General features: G+C 48.8%; 4 protein-coding genes across 4 annotated transcripts; 3 read left to right on the top strand and 1 right to left on the bottom strand.

The window, feature by feature from the left end:
- Positions 1-1,044: 1,044 nt before the first annotated feature.
- BP5553_02025 (UDP-Glycosyltransferase phosphorylase) lies at positions 1,045-10,499 on the top strand (the record flags this gene model as incomplete). The annotated part of the gene is made up of 10 exons (XM_032010648.1): positions 1,045-1,110; positions 1,162-1,251; positions 1,367-2,266; positions 2,379-4,385; positions 4,434-4,985; positions 5,041-5,449; positions 5,503-5,519; positions 5,578-6,241; positions 6,285-8,461; positions 8,514-10,499. 10 exons carry the CDS (start codon positions 1,045-1,047, stop codon positions 10,497-10,499), a joined length of 8,868 nt encoding a protein of 2,955 aa, XP_031874702.1.
- A 2,796-nt stretch (positions 10,500-13,295) lies between these two features.
- On the top strand, positions 13,296-15,073 carry BP5553_02024 (alpha-1,2-Mannosidase; the record flags this gene model as incomplete). Its single annotated transcript, XM_032010647.1, has 5 exons — positions 13,296-13,528; positions 13,579-13,751; positions 13,797-14,384; positions 14,434-14,924; positions 14,981-15,073. 5 exons carry the CDS (start codon positions 13,296-13,298, stop codon positions 15,071-15,073), a joined length of 1,578 nt encoding a protein of 525 aa, XP_031874701.1.
- A 792-nt stretch (positions 15,074-15,865) lies between these two features.
- BP5553_02023 (FAD protein) lies at positions 15,866-17,927 on the bottom strand (the record flags this gene model as incomplete). The annotated part of the gene is made up of 4 exons (XM_032010646.1): positions 15,866-15,921; positions 15,971-16,014; positions 16,070-17,588; positions 17,648-17,927. 4 exons carry the CDS (start codon positions 17,925-17,927, stop codon positions 15,866-15,868), a joined length of 1,899 nt encoding a protein of 632 aa, XP_031874700.1.
- Positions 17,928-20,908: 2,981 nt separating this feature from the next.
- BP5553_02022 (uncharacterized protein) lies at positions 20,909-22,929 on the top strand (the record flags this gene model as incomplete). Its single annotated transcript, XM_032010645.1, has 14 exons — positions 20,909-21,130; positions 21,180-21,314; positions 21,363-21,464; positions 21,516-21,629; positions 21,687-21,767; positions 21,819-22,073; positions 22,126-22,197; positions 22,248-22,307; positions 22,358-22,426; positions 22,479-22,550; positions 22,606-22,647; positions 22,697-22,741; positions 22,792-22,824; positions 22,876-22,929. 14 exons carry the CDS (start codon positions 20,909-20,911, stop codon positions 22,927-22,929), a joined length of 1,356 nt encoding a protein of 451 aa, XP_031874699.1.
- Between the last annotated feature and the right edge of the window lie 179 nt (positions 22,930-23,108).

Below are 23,108 nucleotides of genomic sequence, written 5' to 3'. Positions count from 1 at the left end.
CAAACCAGTGACGCAACTACACAACTAAACAACTACAGAACCACACCGCAACTGTCCTTGGTCCCTTGCACCTCAATATCGCAGATGGGCCCGACAAAATATTAACAGCCTCTCCATTATGCCAGTTATGTTCATAGGTGCTGTCACCAAGCGTTGCAATTCACTTGTTGTTCTACTCCCTGCTCTCCAAGACCCTTTACAAGATGGGTCGCGAGCTGCAAAAACTTGAAGACGGCAATAGCCCCGTTCGGTGATTCTTACCAATTGCTGCTAGGGCAATATAATATAATATACCCGGGCGCAGAGAGATCGTACCATGCCCGCTCTGCTTGCGACGCGATGCGTCTGCACTCCTCGCTACTCCTCGCTGTACCTCTCCTTCATAGTGCAGCCGAGTATATACTATATCATTTGCAGCTGTGGGCGGCGAACCACGTGTTCCAGCCGGACCCCTTTACCGACAATATTCTCGAAAATTCTTCTTCCTTTCGCCTTTGGCCCTTCGAATTTCCTTATGCCGCCCGTTCCATGGCCCATAGCCTGCTGCTGAAGGGGGAGGGCGAGCTGCCTCGGCCAAGTCTCCTTCAAGGGTCGTCCTGACGCAGATCTAAAGCCCCCACTTCCCCTCCTACGCTCCATACCTAGGTGGCGGGTGCGAGCTTGGAAGGCGGCCCGATGTTGGAGGATTCGACGCCATTCTCGGATCCTGCCTATACGCCCCTCATCAATCTGGGGTCGGGTAAGACCTGGCAACAGCTTAGGTTCCGCCTGAGCGGATGCCGTCTTTTGTAAACATGTACCTTCGTACCTGCCTCGTTTTCCTCGTGTCTCTTTTGGCCATGAGATTATTGAAGTTTTTCTCCTTTCCATCTCTCCTTGTCTCTCGTCCACGTGGGGCCACGCACTGCACCCTATGCTGACGTTCTTCCTCTTGGCCCCGCTATGTTTACATGAGGGAGGACCTGCCGTTCGTTATCTGTTCCCCCGTTCGACTTATATGGTGGTAGCCAATTTTGCTTCTTATCGAAGCCACTCTGTGTTGCAATGGCTAACATCACTGGTGTTACTGCTGGTGACTCCACCAATCTGTTCGACGACTGGTGGCAGTTTGTAATGGAATCATCCTACACCTAGCAGAATGTTATTGCTGATGTTTACTAGGTTCTAATTGCCTTCATCCTCTTCTCTGTGGCAGTGGGCTCGGTATACCTTCTATTTATTGTGTCTTCGCACTTTTATAGACGCTGGAGAGTAAGACTCTTTTATTATTCAATCCCATAAACCCACCATTTAATCAATGAATAATGCCTTCCTATGCACTCTGCTAGCATTCAGCTGCCTCAAATTGACCACTAACAGCAAACAGAAACGCAGGTCAAGTGCCAGGACCATTTCTTCCTCCGTAAAGAAATATATCTCGAATGCCGCCCAGAACCTCTCCAATTGTCGGATTGAGCCGGTAGAAGTCAAACCTACAAGCTATGGGATTTATCTCGGTGAATTTGACTATCCTCCGAACGAAACCCAAATTAAGCTACTGGCACAATGGGATCTGCTCATATTCGATCCATTGCAACATGGCATTGTCAAAGCTATGTTGTCTGGAGAGTACCGGCTACCACCGCAAGGGCTCGCTCGGCTTGATGTAGAGTTTGTAGCTGGCGACATATCGAAGAAGCCGATCGTCTCGGTCCTAGAATGGCTTACAAACTTGATGGGGGCTTGCAAAGTAATATCAAATCACCAAAATGTTGTTACCGGCATTCTCATCAGCAACTGGGAAGGCCACTTTACGGCCCCCCTTTTAAAAGAGTTTATATACCTTGCTACTTCACTTGGCCTTTCGGCCTACCTTGAAGCTTCTGCTCCAAAATTCCTCTCAGATCCCAAGTTAGCAGAACTCAGCGAAGTTAGAGGAATAGTGATACGCAATGGAACCATTTCGGAAAATGGCGAAGAACGGGATGCATTTCAGATGGCCGAGATGAGACCAACGATTAAAGCCTTTGTATCCCAAGCTTGTCTGCGTAGTTTTGTTGTTCTGCTTTGGGAAACACTTGAAAATGATGTGACACCCTTAAATGCGGTTGTCAAGAGAAGCTATCAGTGGTCGAGATTCTACAGCGCGCTACCATGGATTGGTTCAAAATCTGCTCTCATATCAGCCGACTTATCTCTTGACCAGAGGGAACCCTTAGGTGCCTTTGACTGGCTAAAAGAGCTACGGGTCATGAAGCTCCATGATAAATGGCGGTCAAATCAAACAGTAAGCTCCCTCCACCGAAACATATTTTCTTAGACACATCGCAAATAATTGAGTTACGGATGAAGGTTTTCCATTGGAATTGGTCTTGATTCCCCTGGCTAACGACTCCCAGGTCGCTCCGAATTATCTTCCACAGCATGCAGATTCTATAAATCAACTGCATCAGCTCCTTTCTACTTACGCTGATCCGTCTAGCGAGGTGGTGAGATCTCTAAATTTTACAGAGCGCTCTAGCATCAGTTCAGCAAGCATTGTGGACACACAAAGTGTAAATTGTTGGTCTTCTAATACCATGAGGTCGATTGCGCCTAGTGAATCATCAACTCCTGGTGGCACATTCAATCGAACCTCCGTCTCCCTTGGCTCCCTGAGCTGGCTCTCTCTCGTGGATACGAAAGCTCGCCATGCGATATCGGCTTCCCCGAAAGGCTCCTCGTATGACTATTTGGGCTGTTTCTCTCTCGGATTTGATGTAACGAAGAAGGCGTTTGTTGATGTTGTCCAATCACAACGGCGATTCAAGGAGATGAAGCTACTAGATGAAATACAGCCACCGGCGTTGCATGAGATAGGGAAGACTTTGCAGAGCTTTTGTAATGCGGTGGTCGGGCAGGATGCAGCCCATGTGTTTGATTGGCTTGAAGCAATACAAGAGTTGGCCCAACAACTGTGCACCGCGGCTCCCGAGCGCCCCAATTCAGTCCGAGCATATATAGGGCTTGACCAAGGGTTCCAGATTCAACCAGGATTTCGCTTTTGGGGAGTTTATTCCCTCGACGATGACTTGACCTTGGATATATTTTTATCCAGAAACGCACAGGACATTGCAGGGGCGATTGTGCATACCTTCCTTTCAAGTCGGGGCTGCCCGAGGTACGAATGCTTTCAGGCCGAAATGTTATTCTCTGAATGGTCAAAGAGTCTTGATGTGCACTCCAGTCTACCCCCGAGGCTTCGACACGACCTTAGTCTCCTATCCCCAACCGAGCTACTCAAGTTTCTTCAGCGTCTCAACCTATCCCCGGCCACTGGCGACGTCTCTTTGATTAGTTTGATCCGTACGGCTTGCGAGGCACAACTGCTAGACTCAACAGACTTCACCCAACTCAAGGAAATAAGCACGACTGGCTATCTTAGCGGGCGTGCCTCCCCACATGAGCTTATTAACTCCCGCATTTGGTGGTATCGGCAAAACAGGTGTCAACATTCCAGCGAGACAATAGCTCTAGATAATTTTCGCCAGGTCCACATCACGATCACAAGAATGCTCAAGGAGAGAAATATTGCCGACCTTCGAAGAATTACCGATAGTTTGGCGACTGTTTTGGATGGGGACAAGATTGATTCGCGCGTTGATCTTATTGCGTTCTCTATATTCTGTGCCATGAGAAAGCACGCTTTCGATGAAGCATATATGGAAGTGACGGACCGCAATACTCTCTTTAACGATCAGAGTGACCAAGCTGCGGCATTTGCAGAGCTTTTTGCCACTGGCGCACGATGCGAGGCATATTTCGACCTCACTCCAAGCGCATTTGGCAAACTGCTTTCCGATCGATATCGAGCATATCATCACAAGGTTGGCCATGAGCCCCCTATCTGGTCAGATCTCGATCCTACCACTCCGTCAGCATATGCGGCAGCCAAAATCGATGTCGATCCGGACTCTAAAAAATCATCGATGGCTGCTCACCAAAGATTCACTTTCCTAAGTGTATTCGCCATTCCCGCGTTGTTAGATATCATCTTACTCACCACAACTGGTAGAGGGTTGTACTTGAGCGGGCGCATGAGCTACGATGAGCAACATTCGGCTACTTTGGCGTTAATGATATCCCTGCTCATATCTGGTGCAGTTGGTACTTGGATCACATGTGGCGGATCTTACTACCTCATATCCATGGCTTTCTCAGCTATGAACATGTTTGTGTTAACTAGGCTGGTTGGTGGCCTTGCTTTTACCCTCGCAGTTGCTACGATCGGTTTTGCAATTGTTGGGGCTACGAATGGCATAATAGCGGGAATAATATTCTTTCTTTATCTCGTTGCCTTAACGTCCTACCTCTGCCTGCTTGCAACCTTAGCAAACTTTCAATACCCTGGCTCTGCGTTCCAATCAGTAAGTTTACAAAATACTTCTTGAATAATTAAAATTAACTTTTGATAGGGCCGGCCGGTAATCATTATGGTGGTCCCGTTTTTATTCATTTCTCCCATCATTACGATTTGGATCGACCATGACATTTACGTCTACCTTTCAGTTCTCTACGTCTTCCTTCTCCTGCTCGTGATTGGCGTCCGATACACTGGTTCTCGCTGGACAACTTGGTACTTGAATATCGAAAAGCTTACTGATCAACGCCTACGCGAGTGGTACATTGAAACCCAGGAGGATGGCAATGAAAAAGCGCTAACTGGTATGACGGATCCTGCGGTACTCAAGTTGGCAAGAGCTGCAATCCTACGAGAAGTGACAGAGGCCCGAAGACGATTTAGAAGAAAACCCCACGATCCTCTGGTGGGGTCACTAGCCAAAAGTTATGATGCGACTGTCTTCCTGCTGGAGTGGTATAGTGGTTACTCTGGAACTCCACTGCCAATGCCGTATTCCTCGACTTGGAACATGCAAACAAAGGTGGCCTTACAGACACTTCAACAGCTACAGACTGGCATTCGTCTTCACAACGCATTCATACATTGGCGCCAGGCCGGAGACGAGGTATTTTCAATTTCCCTATTATTTCGCTCTGCATTGCTAATTTTTAATACTTTAGGTTGGATGTAGTCTTCTTTATTTCATTGTCGCTCTCCTTGACAAATGGTCCTCGCTCCTCGATGGCGGTCAACTATTAGGATTGTCAGCTCAAAATCTCAACTACCGCATGCCAGTTGGATTTGCACTTGCGTACTATTTGATTGGAGCGGTTCTGTTAGACTTCAACGCGAATAAACTTCATAAAATGACTGCCAAAGGGCAGAATATGCTTATCGGAAATTTATCATCCATTCCAGAAGCCGTAAGAAGAGAAGTTCGCGCCAGACGCAATCTCTACTGGACTATGCTTGGCCGCTACCTTCTTTTCCATGTGTGGAGTTTGGCGGTGGCTTCCACTTTACTTTGGGTATTTGATGGCTCAAGAGACTCAACAACATTATTCATCGGTTATGTTGTGGCTTATACAGGTATGTGCAGCTCTCAAAAATGTTTATTATATACAGGCTAATCCTACTTCTAGGTTTGCTTTGGTATCAGGTAAAATTTGGCTCACTCGAATATAAAAGCACCATTAAGGAACTAATTCTATGCATAGTATACGAAGATCTTCACTGGCCCACGAAGTCTCAAACCCCTGCTTGTTGCTGTTGCTATTGGTCTACCATTAGGACAGATTCTGAGGAAAAAGTTCCCAGGTTTCATGTATTGCGACACAGTTACGCTTGGTACCGCTACCTGGACTGCGGCATTTTTGTCACTTTACTACGCTCGGATAAAGATGAAATCTATCCACAAGGAAGGCCACTCCGCCGCTTCGGATCACGGTTATAGCAAGCTGGCGCCTGGCGGTGTATATAACAGCTTTACTAACCCAGGGAAGGACCCATTATTGTCACAGGACGAGTTACGGATCATCTTCCACAATCTTCGCGCCATGCGCGATGAAGAGCGTTATCAGATCGATCCACAAACTCATCCTGGCTTGGAGATCAAGTCCGTCCTATTGCATGCCCTTGGTAGCTTGCGGGACCCTCGTACAGCATTATTAAAGTTTGCCCTTGAGGCTTTCCCCGAGGCAGAGGAGCTTTTGGAACTTACCACATTTGCTTTTGAGCGTGGCACTGTTATTGTCGACTGCGTTTCTATGGCTGCCATGACGGACGCTTTTCCGGATGTGAAAGCCGTCAGTCATTTTGCTGAAGGCCATCTTCGTATTGTAGTGGGCTGCGAGATGATGCAACAGGAGCAGGAACAATCCAGTATTACTAATTTCTGTAAAAGGCAAGTGACCTTTTCTCCAAGAACCATTTCGAGGACACTGTACTAACAGTACCTTTAGTACGGCGGAAATTCTTGTTCATGCTGTTGCGGAAACGTTCATGGAGATGAACAACGAGGATGCCTGCCTTGCAGAGTCTTTGTTGGTTTCAGCACCTACTACTGGACAGGCCCAGCCTTCACCGGTGCCAAGCCGGGTAAAAGACTACTTAGCCCTTTCGAAGTCATCATCAACTCGGGCAAGGGATTTGGCACGATTTCTCGACGGCCAGACTCTCAAATACTTGGCACTACAACTAGATCCGGAAACTCAGTGGGATCGCCTCCCTCGTGAAATTCGAGAATTGGCGATTAGAAGATGCGTTGGCCAGGAGGAAGCCTTAACCCAAATACAAAACGAATGGCTTATCTTCAATCAAGCGCACGGAATCCAAGTCAAGACTTTCCTTACGCGGTGCAATTATGGAGCTTATATCGCCATGTCAAGCCGAAAATACGCCCTTGGGGCAAGAAACGAAGTTTCCGATGAGAAATTATACCACGAAGATTCTTTAGAGTCTCTCAACTTCCTCCGCGTCAAGCCACCATCTTCAAATTCCACGACACGAGAGTTTATTAGACGATCAAAAGTGCCATTCAGTTTTATTTATCATAATTTAGGGGTTTGCCTTAAGCTCTTGGCTATTGCTTTCGTCGCCGAACCTGAGTTTCAGCGCGAGCTGAGTTATGCTTTACATTCAAGCAACAAGGTAGTCCGCTCTGTAGTCATGTTCATTGCGACAGGTATTTGGAAGTACACCAAGTTTATCCAAGATCTGGTAATGCCAATATTCTTGTTCCACGGCCGAAAGGATATTAGCACACTTTGGAGCCTCATTGGGGGGTCTACCATATCGCTTAAGCGCCAAAGGATTGCTATTGATAACACCGAAGGATCATCGACTGCATTCATTCGAGCGCCGTATGGCAGAGCAGGAACCTTCAAGGTCCATCAATATGCTGGGAAACTCGACAAGGAACCCGAGAGCACCGGGAAGCTTCAGCGAATCAGCACCTACAACAAAGCTATGCTGCTACTGCGAAGAGAAGAATATTGGAATGGTGTCAGGGGTAACGTGTATACATATGAGTACCCCACCGAACGTCCGATAACAGGCCGGAAACGACTTTCAAAGGTCCGCAACCCACGATATCCGATTTCACGACGATGCATTGAAGGGAAGGACCAAAGCGAAGAGGTTAACTTTAATTTCCGAGGCCTTATCCAAAGTGGTTCATATATCCTCCATGGGAGTTTAATCCGCTTTAGCTCCCATTATCGGCAAGGGAGTGACTTCGAGGATGAACTTCTGAGAGCTGAGTTCGTGCTACCTCACCTAACTTGCACAGTTTCTTGGTCGGCACCGCCTGCCACTCACCCGGAAAAGCTGGACAAATGGATACCGCACTCCCAGGTCACAGAGGCAACCTTCGTCCTCGAAGCTGATGTCTACGAATCTCACTGGAGCTATGATCATAAATTCCATCCCACGATTCACACAACCCTCAATGGCGAGCCCATTGAAACCCCGTCGATTATTCAGTGGGATCATCTCGGTGTCCTAAAAAAGCCGTCTAAATCTAGTTTTCATCATGATGACCCTCTTATAAATTTCAAGTCCCTCAGTTCTCATGCGCTGCCTAGATGGCTGGGCCTCAATACACATCGTAACCCGGTCTCCACGTCCCGCGCTCGATCAAGATTATGGAATGCATGGAAGAACACACCTGGCTTTGATGGGGTCATGGTAAGATGGTTGGATGAGATATTATTGAGGAAGGAGCCTTTGCTGCGACCGTACTGGCGGAGACGAGACCGTGGAAATCTTGCATCGGCGGAAACGTTTCTCAACGAAAATGCAGATGGCATTGTGGCAACCGTCGACTTGGATAACTCCATCTCTGGCTGGGCGCCGCTAGCAATGAAAATTGCGGATCTGTATAGTTTTGGACAGGGCGGTGATGCGAATAGCAGAACAAGATCAAAAGATCCTGACTTCGACAACGATGGGCTACAAGTCCTTGCGGTAGATTCTGGTACTTGGCCAAATGAAGGTGGAGGTGTGTCGGCCTGCCGAAGAGATATGATTAACAACCTTCGTTCTGTCAACTGGCATATGATTGCGGAGTCCGCCAATGACTTTGGACTTCCAAAGCACCAGGTAAGCAATCAATGAAGGGTTTTAAGCTTAGGTATGCTAATACATTTTCCAGACCGAAATGAATGTTCGTAGCCTCAAAGTTATTCCTCTTTGGGGCCTAGACTTCCTCACACCTACCCATGGGCTCTTCAAGGATCGATTAGACACAGAAGTCGAACATGTTCCCAGGGATGCAACGAAGATGGATGTCAAGCGAAATTTCTTGCCGATTCTCACGGCTCTAGTGAAAGGCGCAAGATCTAGTAATTTCACCATGGCCGACATCCAACAAACTACTCGAGCATTGGTGAACCTCAATACGTACTTTTCGGAATCTAAGCACTGGGGAGCAATTTGGACGAGTGATACGGTAAAAGATGCGTGGCGCAGTCTGTGGATTAGCCAGGATTTGGTCAGCCCAACCCCTTCTGAATCATGGTTCCGGACGGAAATACCGACAGTAGCTCAGCTTGATGCTGCCCTGGACTTGTGGTACCGGTATCTGTTTATATTCTCGATACCGATACCGGACCGTGTACCGGCGATATTCCAGTCCTCCCACCATAGTGTTAGTGCCTCCTACGGTATTGTGTGCAAAATCAAGCGCGGGTGCACACTACAAATTTGGGATCATGCCATAAGTTGGCGGGAAACCAATCTATATCTTTCTTCGGATCTCTGTGCCATGGCGCCCTTCGTACGGAACGCTTTGTTGGGCCTTATGCGGATCACGAGCCAGTTGATCCTCCACCATGCAGATACTATTCTTCCTTGCGCCGACTTCTTTAACCCTGGGTGGGAAGTAGAAATTGGCAGCAGCCAGGGTCGTCTTGAGCATCGAAACACCTTCCGGAGAAAAATTGACCCTGTCGTCAACGGCATCCCAGACATGACTAAATTTGCCCCCATTAAGGAGATCAAATCAAAATTGCCAACTGTTACCATGCTGTCTCATGTTTGGTACGCAAAAGATATTAAAACAGCTATTCTGGCTGCAGATATTATCGTTAATGAATGGGGCTTTACTGACTATCGACTTGACATCTACGGCGCAATTGATAAAGCCCCTTCGTACTCAACGGATTGTTTTGAGATTATAGCATCTAAATCTCTACCTCGATTTGTTACGATGTGTGGAGAAGCAAACCCTACAACCGTTCTCGAAAAGACATGGGTATTCCTCAATTCATCGATATCCGAAGGCCTTCCTCTGGCTCTTGGGGAAGCAGCTCTCACTGGTGCCCCAGTTGTATGTACGGACGTGGGGGCCTCCCTACGCGTCCTTACTGATCCAGATACGGGGGCCTGCTACAGCGCTGTTGTAGCGCCGAACGATGCACGTAACCTAGCGCGAGCACAAGTCAATTTCCTAGCCTTGCTTGACGAGTGGGCACCGTACGCAGAAGACCCTGAGGGGTTTGTCGCTCCGACCATTCCCGACCAGCCTACCGCAGATGACGTTGCCAAAATTACTCAACGGATGTACGAGAAGACCGAACAAAGAAGAGCTCTTGGAATGAGAAGCAGGGAGATCGTCCAGAAGTCATTTGGGGGGGAAAGGTATCTTCGCGAGCACGAGCAAATGCTTTGGATTGGAAAGGCACGATATGATCTGCTCAGAGCGCCAAAACAGAAAAAGCCAGAGCGTCGGCCAGCAAACCCTGAATTGCAAATACCCAGCAACGTCTGGGGAACTGCGTCTCTCGGGCCTAATTCCGCGATTGAACGCCGAGCTCCTGCAAGCTCAGTACAAACATCGAGCATGATGGTGAGCTCATTGGGAGCAACGACCCTAATGTCACCTGGTATTAGGAGTCTGTTTGATGGCGCGGGAAGCGGAGCGTATCGTACGAGTGGGAGTAGAGCCTCGACTTTGTTCGCCCCATCTGCTGTACAGCAAACCCCGATCAAGAAGGTCATGCCGGCTCGAGTCACGGTATTGGCGAGAAGTGGAGGTTATGATTCCTCGGAAGGATCCTCTCAGGCATCTCTGAAGATGAAGCCATTTGTGCAAGATACTTTTATTCGCGACATCACTGTAGCTCTTGAGCGAGTGTGAATTTCTTTCAGCAGTTGCATTGTTTTATACCCACTCATTTTTGCATTGTGCTTTCAGCGAGATATGTGGTATTTCTGTCTATTTTGTATCGAGTGGTTATCAGAGGCCCACTTGAGTTCATCGGATCGAAATGCATGAAAAGGTCTAAAAAAAAGGTCCCTTGATATTTATAGCCTTCATTGTTTCTGATTTTCTCCTCTTGCATTTTTGTAGCGATCTCTAATTGGCGTTTGCATTTAGAATTCTTGGAGCATGCATATATCAGATGTAGTTTCGGACTACAGAGGACATCCCATCTGATCGAGAGAAAGGGGGGTTTCAAAACCACACTCGTTTAACTCATCCCATATAAGGCGCCATACTCGCGGAAGGAGGCATTGTAAAATTGTCTCATTAAGATTGAGATTTTTGATCTGCAAAAGTCTGCCGATATGTCAACTGAATACAGAACGAGCAGATATAGCTAGATATTGACCTACAATGCCAGACCTATAAATGATTTCTTTACAGACGTCTCAAGCGGCTCGTTCCTCCTCTCCAACCTCCGTGTTCCCCTTTGGCTTTACATACAGGACTGTGGAGGACTAACACCACTAGCTCTTGTTGTAGACAATGCGGTGTTGGCCGTGAACATAAACACTCATTTGCAGGGCACGCAAGTCAAATGGCAAACTCGCATTGTTGCGACCTGATACTCAATGCTGCTTCGGCGTATAAAGCGGTTGCTGCAGGGGGTAGGATCACAGGTTATGGCATTTAGAACATGCGATTGTACCCGTGACCTGACTACTATGGTCATGATACCATCCACCCCTATGGAGGGATACTCTGTACGCCTACACCAAGGTAGGTATACAGGCATGAAGTGCTTTTTTGGCCTGATCGTGAGCGGCATAGTTCCCACGCCCTGGGAAGGAGCCTCTTAGGGTACGCTTAGTGGTGTAATATTCCGTGCTTAGCAATAGTCACCCAACAGGGTGCTCAAAAGTGCAAGTTCTTGCCCCTAGAGTAGGCCAAAGATAAAGTACTACAGTGAGTGAATAGAGCTGTACTATACGACCCTCTATTTATACTATAAAACTAGTTTCGAGACCTGTATTATTCACAGAGTAATAGTAGATCGGTGGCGCCATCGATATAGATTAACCCTATACTGTGGGGTAGAGCTTTTATGCGGGGTGTTTAAGTAGTTTACTAAGACTTTAGTTTCAACGACTACAATTATCATTTGAGCCTTCTGGCTAACGAAACAACGAGCCGAAGAAGAGGGTTTCCATATCAGTGCACGCCAAACCCCCAGATACATATACCCAGCCACCCATTTTCAGACACTTGAACACCTTAATCCCTAACACAAACCTTAGGATCCGTACAGTATTTCTTTTATCTTCGGATTTAATCCATTTTACCAACTATAGGTGGGGGCCCATTCGCATTAACCAGCTGCTCCAGCTGCACATGGCCAAGCTAGGGTATGGCTTCCTCGGGACATTATAGCACGAAGATGACGCAGATGCACAACGAAACATGCCTTCAGGCCATCGCCAGCACGGCGAATGACATGTGCAGAAGCCTCTCCAGCCAATTCTGCGGCACACGGCGCAAGAAACGCTATATAAAAGTGCTGTCTCGGATATCTGGTGGCATTTACCCCTTGACGATTGCAGGCAACGCGCCGGGTATCCCATGTGCAATGCACGAGTTCTCTGTCCGAATCCTGGAGCAACTTGGCCGCGTGTTGGGGAGTTAACAAGCGCTGACGATGGCGGGCGAAACGAAGAGGCAATGGGAACGCCAGCCTATGGGGGGCTTGAAGTTAAAATTGAAGTTGAAGGTTGGCTAGTAGAGGTTAGAGGTGGGAGGTGGGAGGTTCACTGGTGATTGATCGGATCGGATCGGACAAAGAACTTGTCGTGGTACTGGGCAATAACACGTGACCATGCCCGACTCCGGAACATTGACATTTCAGGGATACGCTAAGCTGCAATGGGATTAGGGGATCATCAAGCGAAGAGGCTAAATAGGTGGCTGGTGCCACGGACGCAGCCAGTTCTCCAGTTGTCCGCAACTACTATACTCCGCACATGTACATGGACTCGCAACAACAATTCCAACAAAGGCGCGAAAAAGAACTCGACACTGCAAGCTTGACTGTGTATAATATAGCCCCTCGTGGAGTCGCGATGCATCGCATCTACAACGTTACCTGGCTGGCTGGACCTGCCTCTCTCGACCATGGCCCGCCTCCTCCGCCCTGGTCACGGACTTTACACATGGGGAAGTTCAATGATGATCGCCCCTGGTGATCACAACACAACACTTCATGGAACAAAACCAAACCCTAGAAACCCTCCCTCTCACCCCGCTTAGGTCCTGCCAGAAAACCGCCGAGGAATCCATAATGGCTGGCATGCATGCACCTCATATGCCTCCCCCTCCCTCCCTCCGTCGCCGCCAGGGAAGCAGTTGAAATGTATTGCCCAGACTCAGGCTCAGGGTAGGTCTCCGGCGCCGGGGATGCCCATCGTCGGTAATAATAATCCGGACCGAACCATCCAGAGTGAGTACTACTATTGGAGTCCGGTGTGATCAAGATCAATGCAAGCATGGGAGAAGTAGAGACAAGGCATGGGCATGAGGCCGAGTATATAGTCATCCTAAACTGCCCCATGAGACTGGACTGGTCGGCTGGCCAGTCTCTCGTCTACCTGTTCTCAATACCAGGCCGGACAGATAGCTGAACATACAGCACAGCACTCCTCATTTTAGAGCATAATTTTAAGTTTTGAGGTCGCCATGTATTTCTCGCAATCAATTCTTGCTGTGCCCGTGCTGGCCCTTCTTGCATCCAATGTTGTTGCTATTCCTCATCGCAGAGATACTCAGAGCCGCCCAGATAATCATACACTGAACCGCGAGAGAGCAGATGCAGTCAAGGAAGCATTTACGTTTGCTTGGGATGGGTATCACAAATATGCCATGGGCCATGATGAGTTGCATCCAGTGTCCAACGGTTACGGTGATTCGAGGTGCTTTCAACCATGTGCCAAAACTTTATTCGAAACTAATATATGGCTAGGAATGGCTGGGGCGCGAGCGCGGTAGATGCTTTCAGTACAGCGCTTGTAATGCAAATCCCAGAGATAGTAGACACTATTCTAGAGTACATCCCAACTATCAATTTTGATGAGACTGCCGACGAGATCTCGCTTTTTGAGACCACTATTAGATATTTAGGAGGGCTTCTTTCAGGTATTTTGGTTAGCTCCTAAGCCATTCCAGTACTAAATTTAGCAGGGTACGATTTACTGAAGGGGCCATTGTCAAACCTTGCCTCAAATGCCACTGCTGTTGAAGCAATTCTCGCCCAAGCAGAACGGCTTGGTAGTAATTTGGCGTTCGCTTTCGACACGGAGTCGGGCGTTCCTACCAATAGCCTCTACTTTAACCCATCAAGAACCGGCGGCGGAACTACAAACGGCCTCGCAACTACTGGAACGCTTGTACTTGAGTGGACTCGCCTTGGAGACCTGACGGGCAACAAGACTTTCTCTAAACTATCGCAGAAAGGCGAATCTTATCTCCTAGCACCAAAACCAGCCAGCTCGGAACCTTGGCCAGGACTTGTAGGCATGAACATCAATATTAAAACCGGCCAGTTTGAAGATGCGTTTGGAGGATGGGTCGGCGGAGCTGATAGCTTTTACGAGTATCTAATCAAGATGTACGTCTACGATACGACTAGATTTGAGTCATACAAGGACCGTTGGGTTGCTGCAGCGGACTCGAGCATCGCTCAGCTTGCCAGTCATCCATCTTCTCGACCAGAACTGACATTCATGGCCATGTACGATGGCAAAAAGCTCATCTATCAATCTCAGCATCGTAAGCACACCAGCCCTATTCCCGCAGCTGCATACTTACGTTCGAACAGTGGCGTGCTTTGATGGCGGAAGCTTTATTCTCGGAGGCCTGGTACTGAAGGAACAAAAGTACATCGATTTTGGTATCGCGCTAGTTGATGGGTGCGAAGACACTTACAGCAGCACCGTGACAGGTATCGGCCCCGAAAGCTTTCGCTGGGTGACTAAAGACACCGACCCCAAAGATTCGCGCAACCCACAACCCCCCGCGGATCAAGCCGACTTTTTCGCAAAATCTGGTTTCTTCATCACCGATTCATCTTACGTGCTTCGCCCCGAGGTGATAGAGAGCTTCTATTATGCCTACCGAGCAACCGGTGATCAGAAGTACAGAGATTGGGCGTGGAATGCCTTTGTTGCGATTAATTCCACTGCACGCACGGGAAGTGGCTTTGCAGAGCTGAAAAATGTTAACGCTCCCAAAGGCGGGGGGTTTAATGATTTCCAGGATAGTTTCCTGTTTGCTGAGGTGCTGAAGTATAGCTACTTGATTCATTCTCCGGTAAGGCTCATCTCCAACGCCTCGCTCCATGTCAACTTACTAATAGAGCTAAATAGGATAACGTCTGGCAAGTTGAGCATAATGGTGTCAACCAATTCGTCTTTAACACCGAGGCCCATCCTTTCAAGGTCGCTGGACCACCCATCTAAACTATGTTGAAGACATCGTGCCTAGCGTCCTGGACGCGTATATTTTGTCCGGCTCGCCGACAGTACATATGTCCTGGGCCGCAAACAGGAATTCAATAATAGAATATATAATGTTGACTATTACCTTTTATGATTGGGTAATTCAACAATTAATTTCTCCTCTCAATTGCTCCACAGTCCAACAAGTTCCAAGCTCCTGGTAAGTAGCACCGTAGTAACACCATATGCGAATGAGGTTGATGTGCAGGCTCCACTTTTTATAAGTGAAATCGAGCGAGAACGAGCACTTACATATAGCTCTAAATTTCCAAGGAATCCAACCTGTCGAATTCATGTGGATGTTATCCAAAAGCAGACGGTCTTCACATGGCCGTATTTCAGCCCGATTGCGGAACCGGAGCTGGGATACGTTTCAACGTACCTGAACACAAGCGCTCTCGGTATTACAAGTCCCTATTATCAACAGGTCCGGTTGACGGCAACTAATGTGCCAGCATATATATTGATGTGCAGTTGTCTGCAAGGGCGGGGATTTATGCTGAACGAAGCGTCTCCTGCATATTTGGGGAAGGACATAGCAGGGGAGAAAATATAAAGTAGGTCTCCAGGGGCCTTCCTTGCTTTTAGTGCAGGTTAGGAGTTAAAATATATTATAGAAGAGTTTGTGGTGGCCTCCTATTCAGAAAGGTCCGGGGCCGGTTTTGGTGATTGCTCCATTCTAATGTAGGGTATTTATATCTGCTATTCTATTTTTTGAGTTAAAATTACAACATATGGCCTCCGCAGACTTTACTATGTCATGAAATATTTTGGTCCCTCTCCACCTTGAGGTGTGGTCCAATTGATTCCTGTTACTCATTAGCATATCCCAAGACCTGTTGCAATTGAAGAACGTACCTTGATTGGGAACCTTAATGTCGCACGTCTTGCAATGGATGCAACTTTCCACTCGTCAGCCGCAGCCCATAAATATCTACAGGGGCAGAAATAACTTACTTCTGTGCATTAATCTGGAATCTGACACCAATATCCTTCGTCTCATCCTCAACATATTCATATACCCCGGCGGGACAGAAGCGATTCTCAATACCCTTGTACAAAGGCCACTCCTCCTGGGCATGCTTATCCCAATCCTTGACCTTCAAATGGACAGGCTGGTCCTCCTCGTGGTTCGTGCCAGTGCGGCTGACGCTGGTTAGGATATCAAAGCTAATTTTTCCATCAGGCTTCTCGTACACAATCTTTTTGCACTGGTCTGCGGTCTTCGTAGCGGCGTAGTCGGGCTCTTTATGCTTGAGGGTCCAGGGAACTTTGCCTTTCAGGACAAATGCTTCGAGCCCAGAGTACATGATACCGCCGTAGAGCTTCAGAGGGCTGTGGAAGGAGGGTCGCATGTTGCGGACTTCTTTGAGCTCTTTCCAGATGAATGATTTGCGGAGTTTATCTTCGTAGTCGTATAGGAAGACGGTTCCTTGATCCGCGTTGCCAAGTGCCGTCCATGTTGCTTCCGCGGCGAGCATTCCGGATTTCATGGCGGTGTGAGTGCCTTTGATTTTTGGTACGTTGAGGAATCCTGCGGTGTCGCCGATGAGGGCACCACCCGGGAATGATACCTTTGGTATCGATTGAAAGCCTCCCTCATTTAAGGCTCGCGCACCATATGAGATACATTTGCCTCCCTCGAGGACAGTCTTGTAGAGAGGATGGTGCTTCATCTTTTGGAATTCGTCATACGGTGAGAGCCAAGGATTGGGATAGTCGAGCCCAACGACTAAGCCGATACTGACAAAATTTTCACCAAAATGATACATCCAACCACCACCATATGTGTCCGCAGGTAATGGGTAGCCCAGGGAATGGACTACCTGTCCCTTGTTGAACTTTTCCGGCTGTACCTCCCAGACCTCCTTCAATCCAAGACCATAAGTTTGGGGCTGGCTGTCCCTCCGAAGGTCGAACTTTTTTATAACTTGCTTGGTAAGACTTCCATGGCAACCCTCTGCAAATAGCGTAATTCTGGCGTGGAATTCCATGCCCCTCTCGAAGCTATCCTTTCGTGTCCCTTTCCTGGAGATGCCTAGATCATTGGTTGCCACGCCCTTCACCGACCCGTCTGGCTTATATAGAACTTCCGAGGCGGCAAATCCTGGGTAGACTTCGACGCCAATCTCCTCTGCGCGCTCTCCCAGCCACTTCGTAAATTGGTTCAAGCTGATGATGTAATTGCCATCGTTGTGCATCTGCGGCGGGGCAGGGATGGGGATGGTGCTCGACTTGGTTAGAAACCGCATCTTATCCGCTTTGACGGGTGTGACATCCTCAAATCTGTTCTCGTTGTCTTCGGACAGCCAGTCCGGTATTAGCTCGTTGATAGCTCTGGGCTCGATGACGGCCCCCGAAAGAATATGCGCCCCGATTTCGCCGGCTTTCTCCAGTAGAAGGACTCGGAAATCTTCATTGCCAGCTTCGTTGGCGAGTTGTTTTAACCGAATCGCAGCGCTGAGTCCAGCAGGGCCTGCATATATTAGACATGCTTGCTGTGAAGTAACTTTTTCCCCGGGGTTCCACGCCTACCTCCTCCTATTATGCATACATCGACCTCATCGCTCTCTCGGTCAATTGAGTTTGGGTCAAACGTCTCGCTAGGATCTGCAAACCTCCGACGCGCAGATACGGAAAAAAGGCGCTGTTGACCAAGAGTTCTGGTACTTGGAAGGTTTGCGCGGGGTCGGAGCGAGCTCGTCGAACCCTGGAAGCACCGGTGCAGCTGTTGCGAGGACGGCAGCACTCTGGCGGGGTGACGTCTCACCAGAGTGTGCTGTAGACATGTAATTGCAGACCTGGAAGACACCATCTTGGAGGTTGTAGACACCGCATTATCTTGGGGGATCGACGGGAAGCACAATTTGAGGTCGCGCTGAGTGCTGAGTTTCTTGTCCGGCACCGGAAAATGCACAATGACCGATGACCGCAGAACGCGATGGCGTAAGTTGGGCAACGGCTTGCCAGCACTGCAGTGACCAACCAGCGCTCGACCGATTCTAAGCGACAACCGTTCTCGTCCTCCGCCTTCCAACCTCGGCTTTACGGACTCGTACCCAAGTATTCTCAACATAAACCCGTATAAAACCTCAACAACACCAAACAAATAATACGATAATATTTGTGCTTATGCATAAACAACTCGGGCGGCGCCGAACTCGGCCGGTTTGACATCCGACGCTTCTCCACGACGTTCTCGTGTCTTGCGCGACGTACAGTACAGTACATGTACATGTACAGTACATACCGCTTCTACCGGTATTGTATTATGATCCAGTAACCTTACTGTAGGGTCACAGTTGCACATTGTACTATCTATCGAAACGTTGCACATTACCCTCTAGGTATAAACAGACCACTTTCCGAGTCAGCTATCGAATTCATCCAACTCACCGGGACGACGGACCCCCGGGGCAAAGGAGAAGCTTTACGATGACAATAGACTGGAGCGCTCCCGCTGTACAGTATGTTCTTGACCAAATACAAGCGATGAAGCTCTAGCTCACTTCTTGGTAATTGGCACCCCGAAGTGTAGTATGAGAAACACAGCCGCTAGGTATGCCCAGAACTTATTATTCGAGTAGAACGGTTACCTACAGTGCACTTTAAGGCTGTTAAGAACCTTGAAGTTCTGCATTTACATGTCTCTGTTCAACCCGCATTTTGCTCAATATCTGGATTTCTGCCCATCGCACTTGGAGGATCGACACTTCCCACTTCCCACTTTCCCATGCGCTTCTGTGCAACAGGAGTAACTCGCTCCAGAAGCTATGTCTGGCTGCTACTAAAGGAGACACCCTGAGGTTCTGAAGTCGGAGAAATGTGGGCTTTGGCAACTTTTGCTTTGCTCCAAGCTATTGCCATGATAGTTCCGTGGTGCTTGTCTAAATATAAATCGTTTTCTTCGCAACAATACAGCCGATTGCCCGGCGGAAGCAACCAGTTGAGGAAATGAAAGCGAGTGATCCCTTCGTCTTCCAAACTTCCCATCACGCCATGAGAAGCTCACATAACAGAGCGCTTCGGCATAGTCTCCGTGTTACAGCTGGTCGAGGCGAGCAAGAATAGTGCAAGTATGCGCTTGGCGGTTCGCCGATCAAACTTGGAGATTCCCCGACTAAGCCTTCTCTGGGGAAATCCGTTACCCGCCTGCAAAGAGTGCCAAGTATGATTCACAACCCAATACCAGGTAGAAATGCCTGCAAGTCGGCCTGGTTTAGCGGTTTGATTTTCTCCCCCAGCAAATGCTTGGCATCCGGTTTTACAAGAAATGCCTCAGCTTCTGGGAAGTTTCGGTGCTGCGCCTTCTAGCGCAGATCTAGCCCTACCAAAAGACATCAGGTCCTAACGTCCTGGGCACCCTTCTGAATAGCAGGCTCCTGGGACTTGGCAGGTAGATCTTGCACTTTTACCCACCAAGAAATAAAGTTGTCCCCATCTAAAGATCCCAATGCCGCAGAATGGGGGAGGACCGGCTTGGCAGTGACATGCTGTATCCTGTGGGCTAGATTGTAAAATGGATGTAGTAAAACCATAATATTGAAGGGATTCATAGGATTGGTACATGAGGGACGACAACCAAGGGAGATGCAGCAAATTGTTGTCCGAATGCGCCATACATAGCTGTAATCTTGACGCTGCACTTCCGAAAACCAAATACTACTCCCCGATAGCTCTCAAAGCCAAGATCCCCGGCAGGCGCCCTCAGCAACGAAGACATGTGGAAAACCCGAGGGAGAGAGACTCGGAGTCTAAAGAAACGCCCAATTCGCAAGTGGAACGCGATTCTCCGAAGCTGGGACTCTGGGAGGGAGGGCCTGGCACCGGAATTGGCCCAAAATCGCAGGAGGCTGGTGTAAGCAGGCTGGCCACTGCCCGGTGGAGCATATGTGAGGTCAACTCGACCCATCTGTTGTCAGCGATGCTCTAGGCCTATGATCGTCGGTCTCTGTGGGAGCGTTTGTTTTGTATTTTGCGGAGGGAGTCTATGAAGTGTATGAGCGACGTTTCGCCAAGGTTTGAAGCCAGGGTCGAGAGGCCCGGTCAAGCCGCCATCCGAAGGGCCCGAGAGACCGGAAACACCCACTTCCCGCCTGCCTCTAACCCTTTCTGTCTCTAGAAGCAAACTCGCTCTCTCCCAACTACACCACGCCCAGTAGTGCTTTGTTTCGAAGAGCCGCTTGTTCTGTAACATCCCGCGCATCTTCTTGCCTGCCTCAAAGCTTCATCGCCGCCGGGACCCTTGGGATGCGTACAAGCATGTCACTGTCGCCTCGCTCGTCCCTAGTATCTCCGTTCCAGCGGTTGTAGTCTAGATTTTCATTCTCGATTGTTATTCTCGGCGGGTGTAGCGCCATGCGCTGCACACCCTTCATGCGTGCCCTCTCCTCTCCTCTCTATTGGTGGCTGCCTTTCCCTCTTCGAGAAGAAAACAACATCTGCTCTGACATGGAGATCAGACGGGTTAAGCACGAGGTTCCAGAATCCCATCGTTTCATCACCTTCTCCTGTCTATCACCGATGCTGCGGATCAGGTGATCAGAACAGACCATGTCTGGCCTGGATATAAGATCTGGGCCAAGGCCGCATAATCCATTTCCGATCTCCATCCCCTTCTGCTTATCTGTTTGCAGGTCATTCTTATTTCTATTCTAAACTGAGGTAAGTTGATCCGAGAAACACATATACACGATTTGACTAACATGACTTAGCTGTGCTCATAGTTGTATTCTTTCGCTTCCATATATTTCAGCAGCTTGACGCTCATTGTTTATCTTTTTACACATTTTCATCATGAAGAACCTCGCATCCATTCTCTCTTTACTCGCCATTTCGACCAGTTCGGTCTCCGGCCTTGCCCTTCCTACAAGGATAGATGACCTCACAGCTCGAGCACCAAACCCAGCTATCGAAGTGATCCAACTCGGTGGAGCCGGCCAAAACCGGGGAGCTCAAGTTGCATCCGCTCAAAATGTAGCTGATGCAAATGAAGCACAGAATGGAAAGAAGAACAAGGTGAGTTAAAATGGCCTAAGTTGCTAGCGTGGTGTTGACTGTACTTCAGGGGCAGGCAGCTGCCAATGCAGCAAATGCAAATGAGGCTAATGCAAATGAGGCTAATGCAAATGCTGCTAATGCCAATGCGGCCGATGCAAATGCTGCTGACGCAAATGCAGCAAAGAAGGGGAAGAAGAACAAGGTGAGTTGCTTGGCCTAAGTTGCTAACGTGGTGTTGACCGTATTTCAGGGGCAAGCAGCTGCCAATGCAGCAGCCGCAAACCAAACTGCCGTAGCCGAAGGGGCAGCCGCTGCAAATGGAACTGCCGCCGCTAATGGAAAGAAGGGCAAGGTCAGTTGAACAGAAACATATTAGATTAGGGGCGATGTTGACAGGATTCAGGGTAAAAAAGGTGCCAATGCAGCAGCCGCAAACCAAACTGCCGTAGCCGAAGGGGCAGCCGCTGCAAATGGAACTGCCGCCGCGGCTGGCAAGAAGGGGAAGGGCAAAGCCAAGGTCGGCTGATCCTTAGCCAGACTTTACGAATCGCGAACAACCACTGACTAATAACAGGGTGCTGAAAACGCAGCCGCAGCCAACGGGACTGCAAACGCTGCTGGTAATGGGAATGGTGCCGCCGGCAAGAAGAACAAGGTAAGGGTTTGAGAGATCTAAAATGGAGCAATTATTATTAACAAGAACTAGGGAGAGGCTGCCAATGGTAATGCAAATGGTGCAGCAGCCAACAACGCTGCATCCAACAACGGTGCATCCAACAACGGTGCATCCAACAACGGTGCCTCAAACAATGGAGCCGCTGACATAAGTAACGTTATTGAGCAACTGACAGGCCTCAAGATTGGAAACCTTCGCCGCGATGTTCCCCAACTTCTTAAGGTCCGCAAACAGAAGAAGGCTGCCGCGGCCGGTGCTGCAGATGGTGCTGCTGCTGCAACTGCTGTAAGTTCCACGAAGCAACATGATAGATCTCGAGGCTGAAAACATATGGCAGGCCAAGAAGGCTAAAAAGGCCAAGAAGGCTAAGGCCGCTGCTGCTGCAACTGGCGCCGACGCTGCGACCGCCGTAAGTTTCATGGAGAGAAACATGATGGAACTCGACTAAAAACATGACAGGCCAAGAAGGGCAAAAAGGCCGCTGCTGCTGCTTCCGCAGATGCTGCTGCTGCAACTGCTGTAAGTCCCACGAAGCAACATGATAGATCTCGAGACTAAAAACATGACAGGCCAAGAAGGGCAAAAAGGCCGCTGCTGCTGCTTCCGCAGATGCTGCTGCTGCAACTGCTGCAACTGCTGTAAGTTCCACGAAGCAACATGATAGATCTCGAGACTGAAAACGTATGGCAGGCAAAGAAGGGAAAGAAGGGCGCTAAATCCGCTGCTGCTGCTGCCGCTGCCGCTACTCAGGCTCCTGCGGAGGTAAGTTTTCGTCAGCATATAGTACTCGAAAATAGCTAGCTAATGACCAAAATAGGGTGTCAACCCAGCTGCATCAAATGGAGCTAAGGGAATTGCTGTTTGTACCCCTATAGCTCAGAACAGTAACTGTAACTAACGGTGAAAAGGCCGCCGCTGAAGCACAATCTGCTGTCGACGCTGCCGCGGCAGGAGTAAGTGCCAACCTCCGCAGGTTCTCTACATATGCTAACTTAGCCTCTAGACCGCAGTTGCCGGCGCCAATGCCGCCGCAGCCGTAAGTTACCTAATCCCATCCAGCACAACACGCAGCTAACCAAACTCACAGACCGCCGCTACTGGAAAGAAAGGCAAGAAGGGAGCAAAGGCCGCCGCGGCATAAACGCCTTTCTCGCAAAGCAAAATCTCTAGGCGCAGGCATTCATGAGCGGTCAATTCTTTCTTGGGTATGAATTTAGATTGGGAAAGACACAAGGTAACATGTGATTGGGCGATCTTGGGTTTGGAGTATTGACAAAAACTTAAAATTGGGTGATTGAATCAACTGGTTTGAAATTTACC

This window comes from Venustampulla echinocandica (assembly GCF_003357145.1).
Source record: "Venustampulla echinocandica strain BP 5553 chromosome Unknown scaffold_0, whole genome shotgun sequence".
In the NCBI taxonomy this organism is placed as follows: domain Eukaryota; kingdom Fungi; phylum Ascomycota; class Leotiomycetes; order Helotiales; family Pleuroascaceae; genus Venustampulla; species Venustampulla echinocandica.
This window is presented reverse-complemented; position numbering and strand designations above follow the sequence as displayed.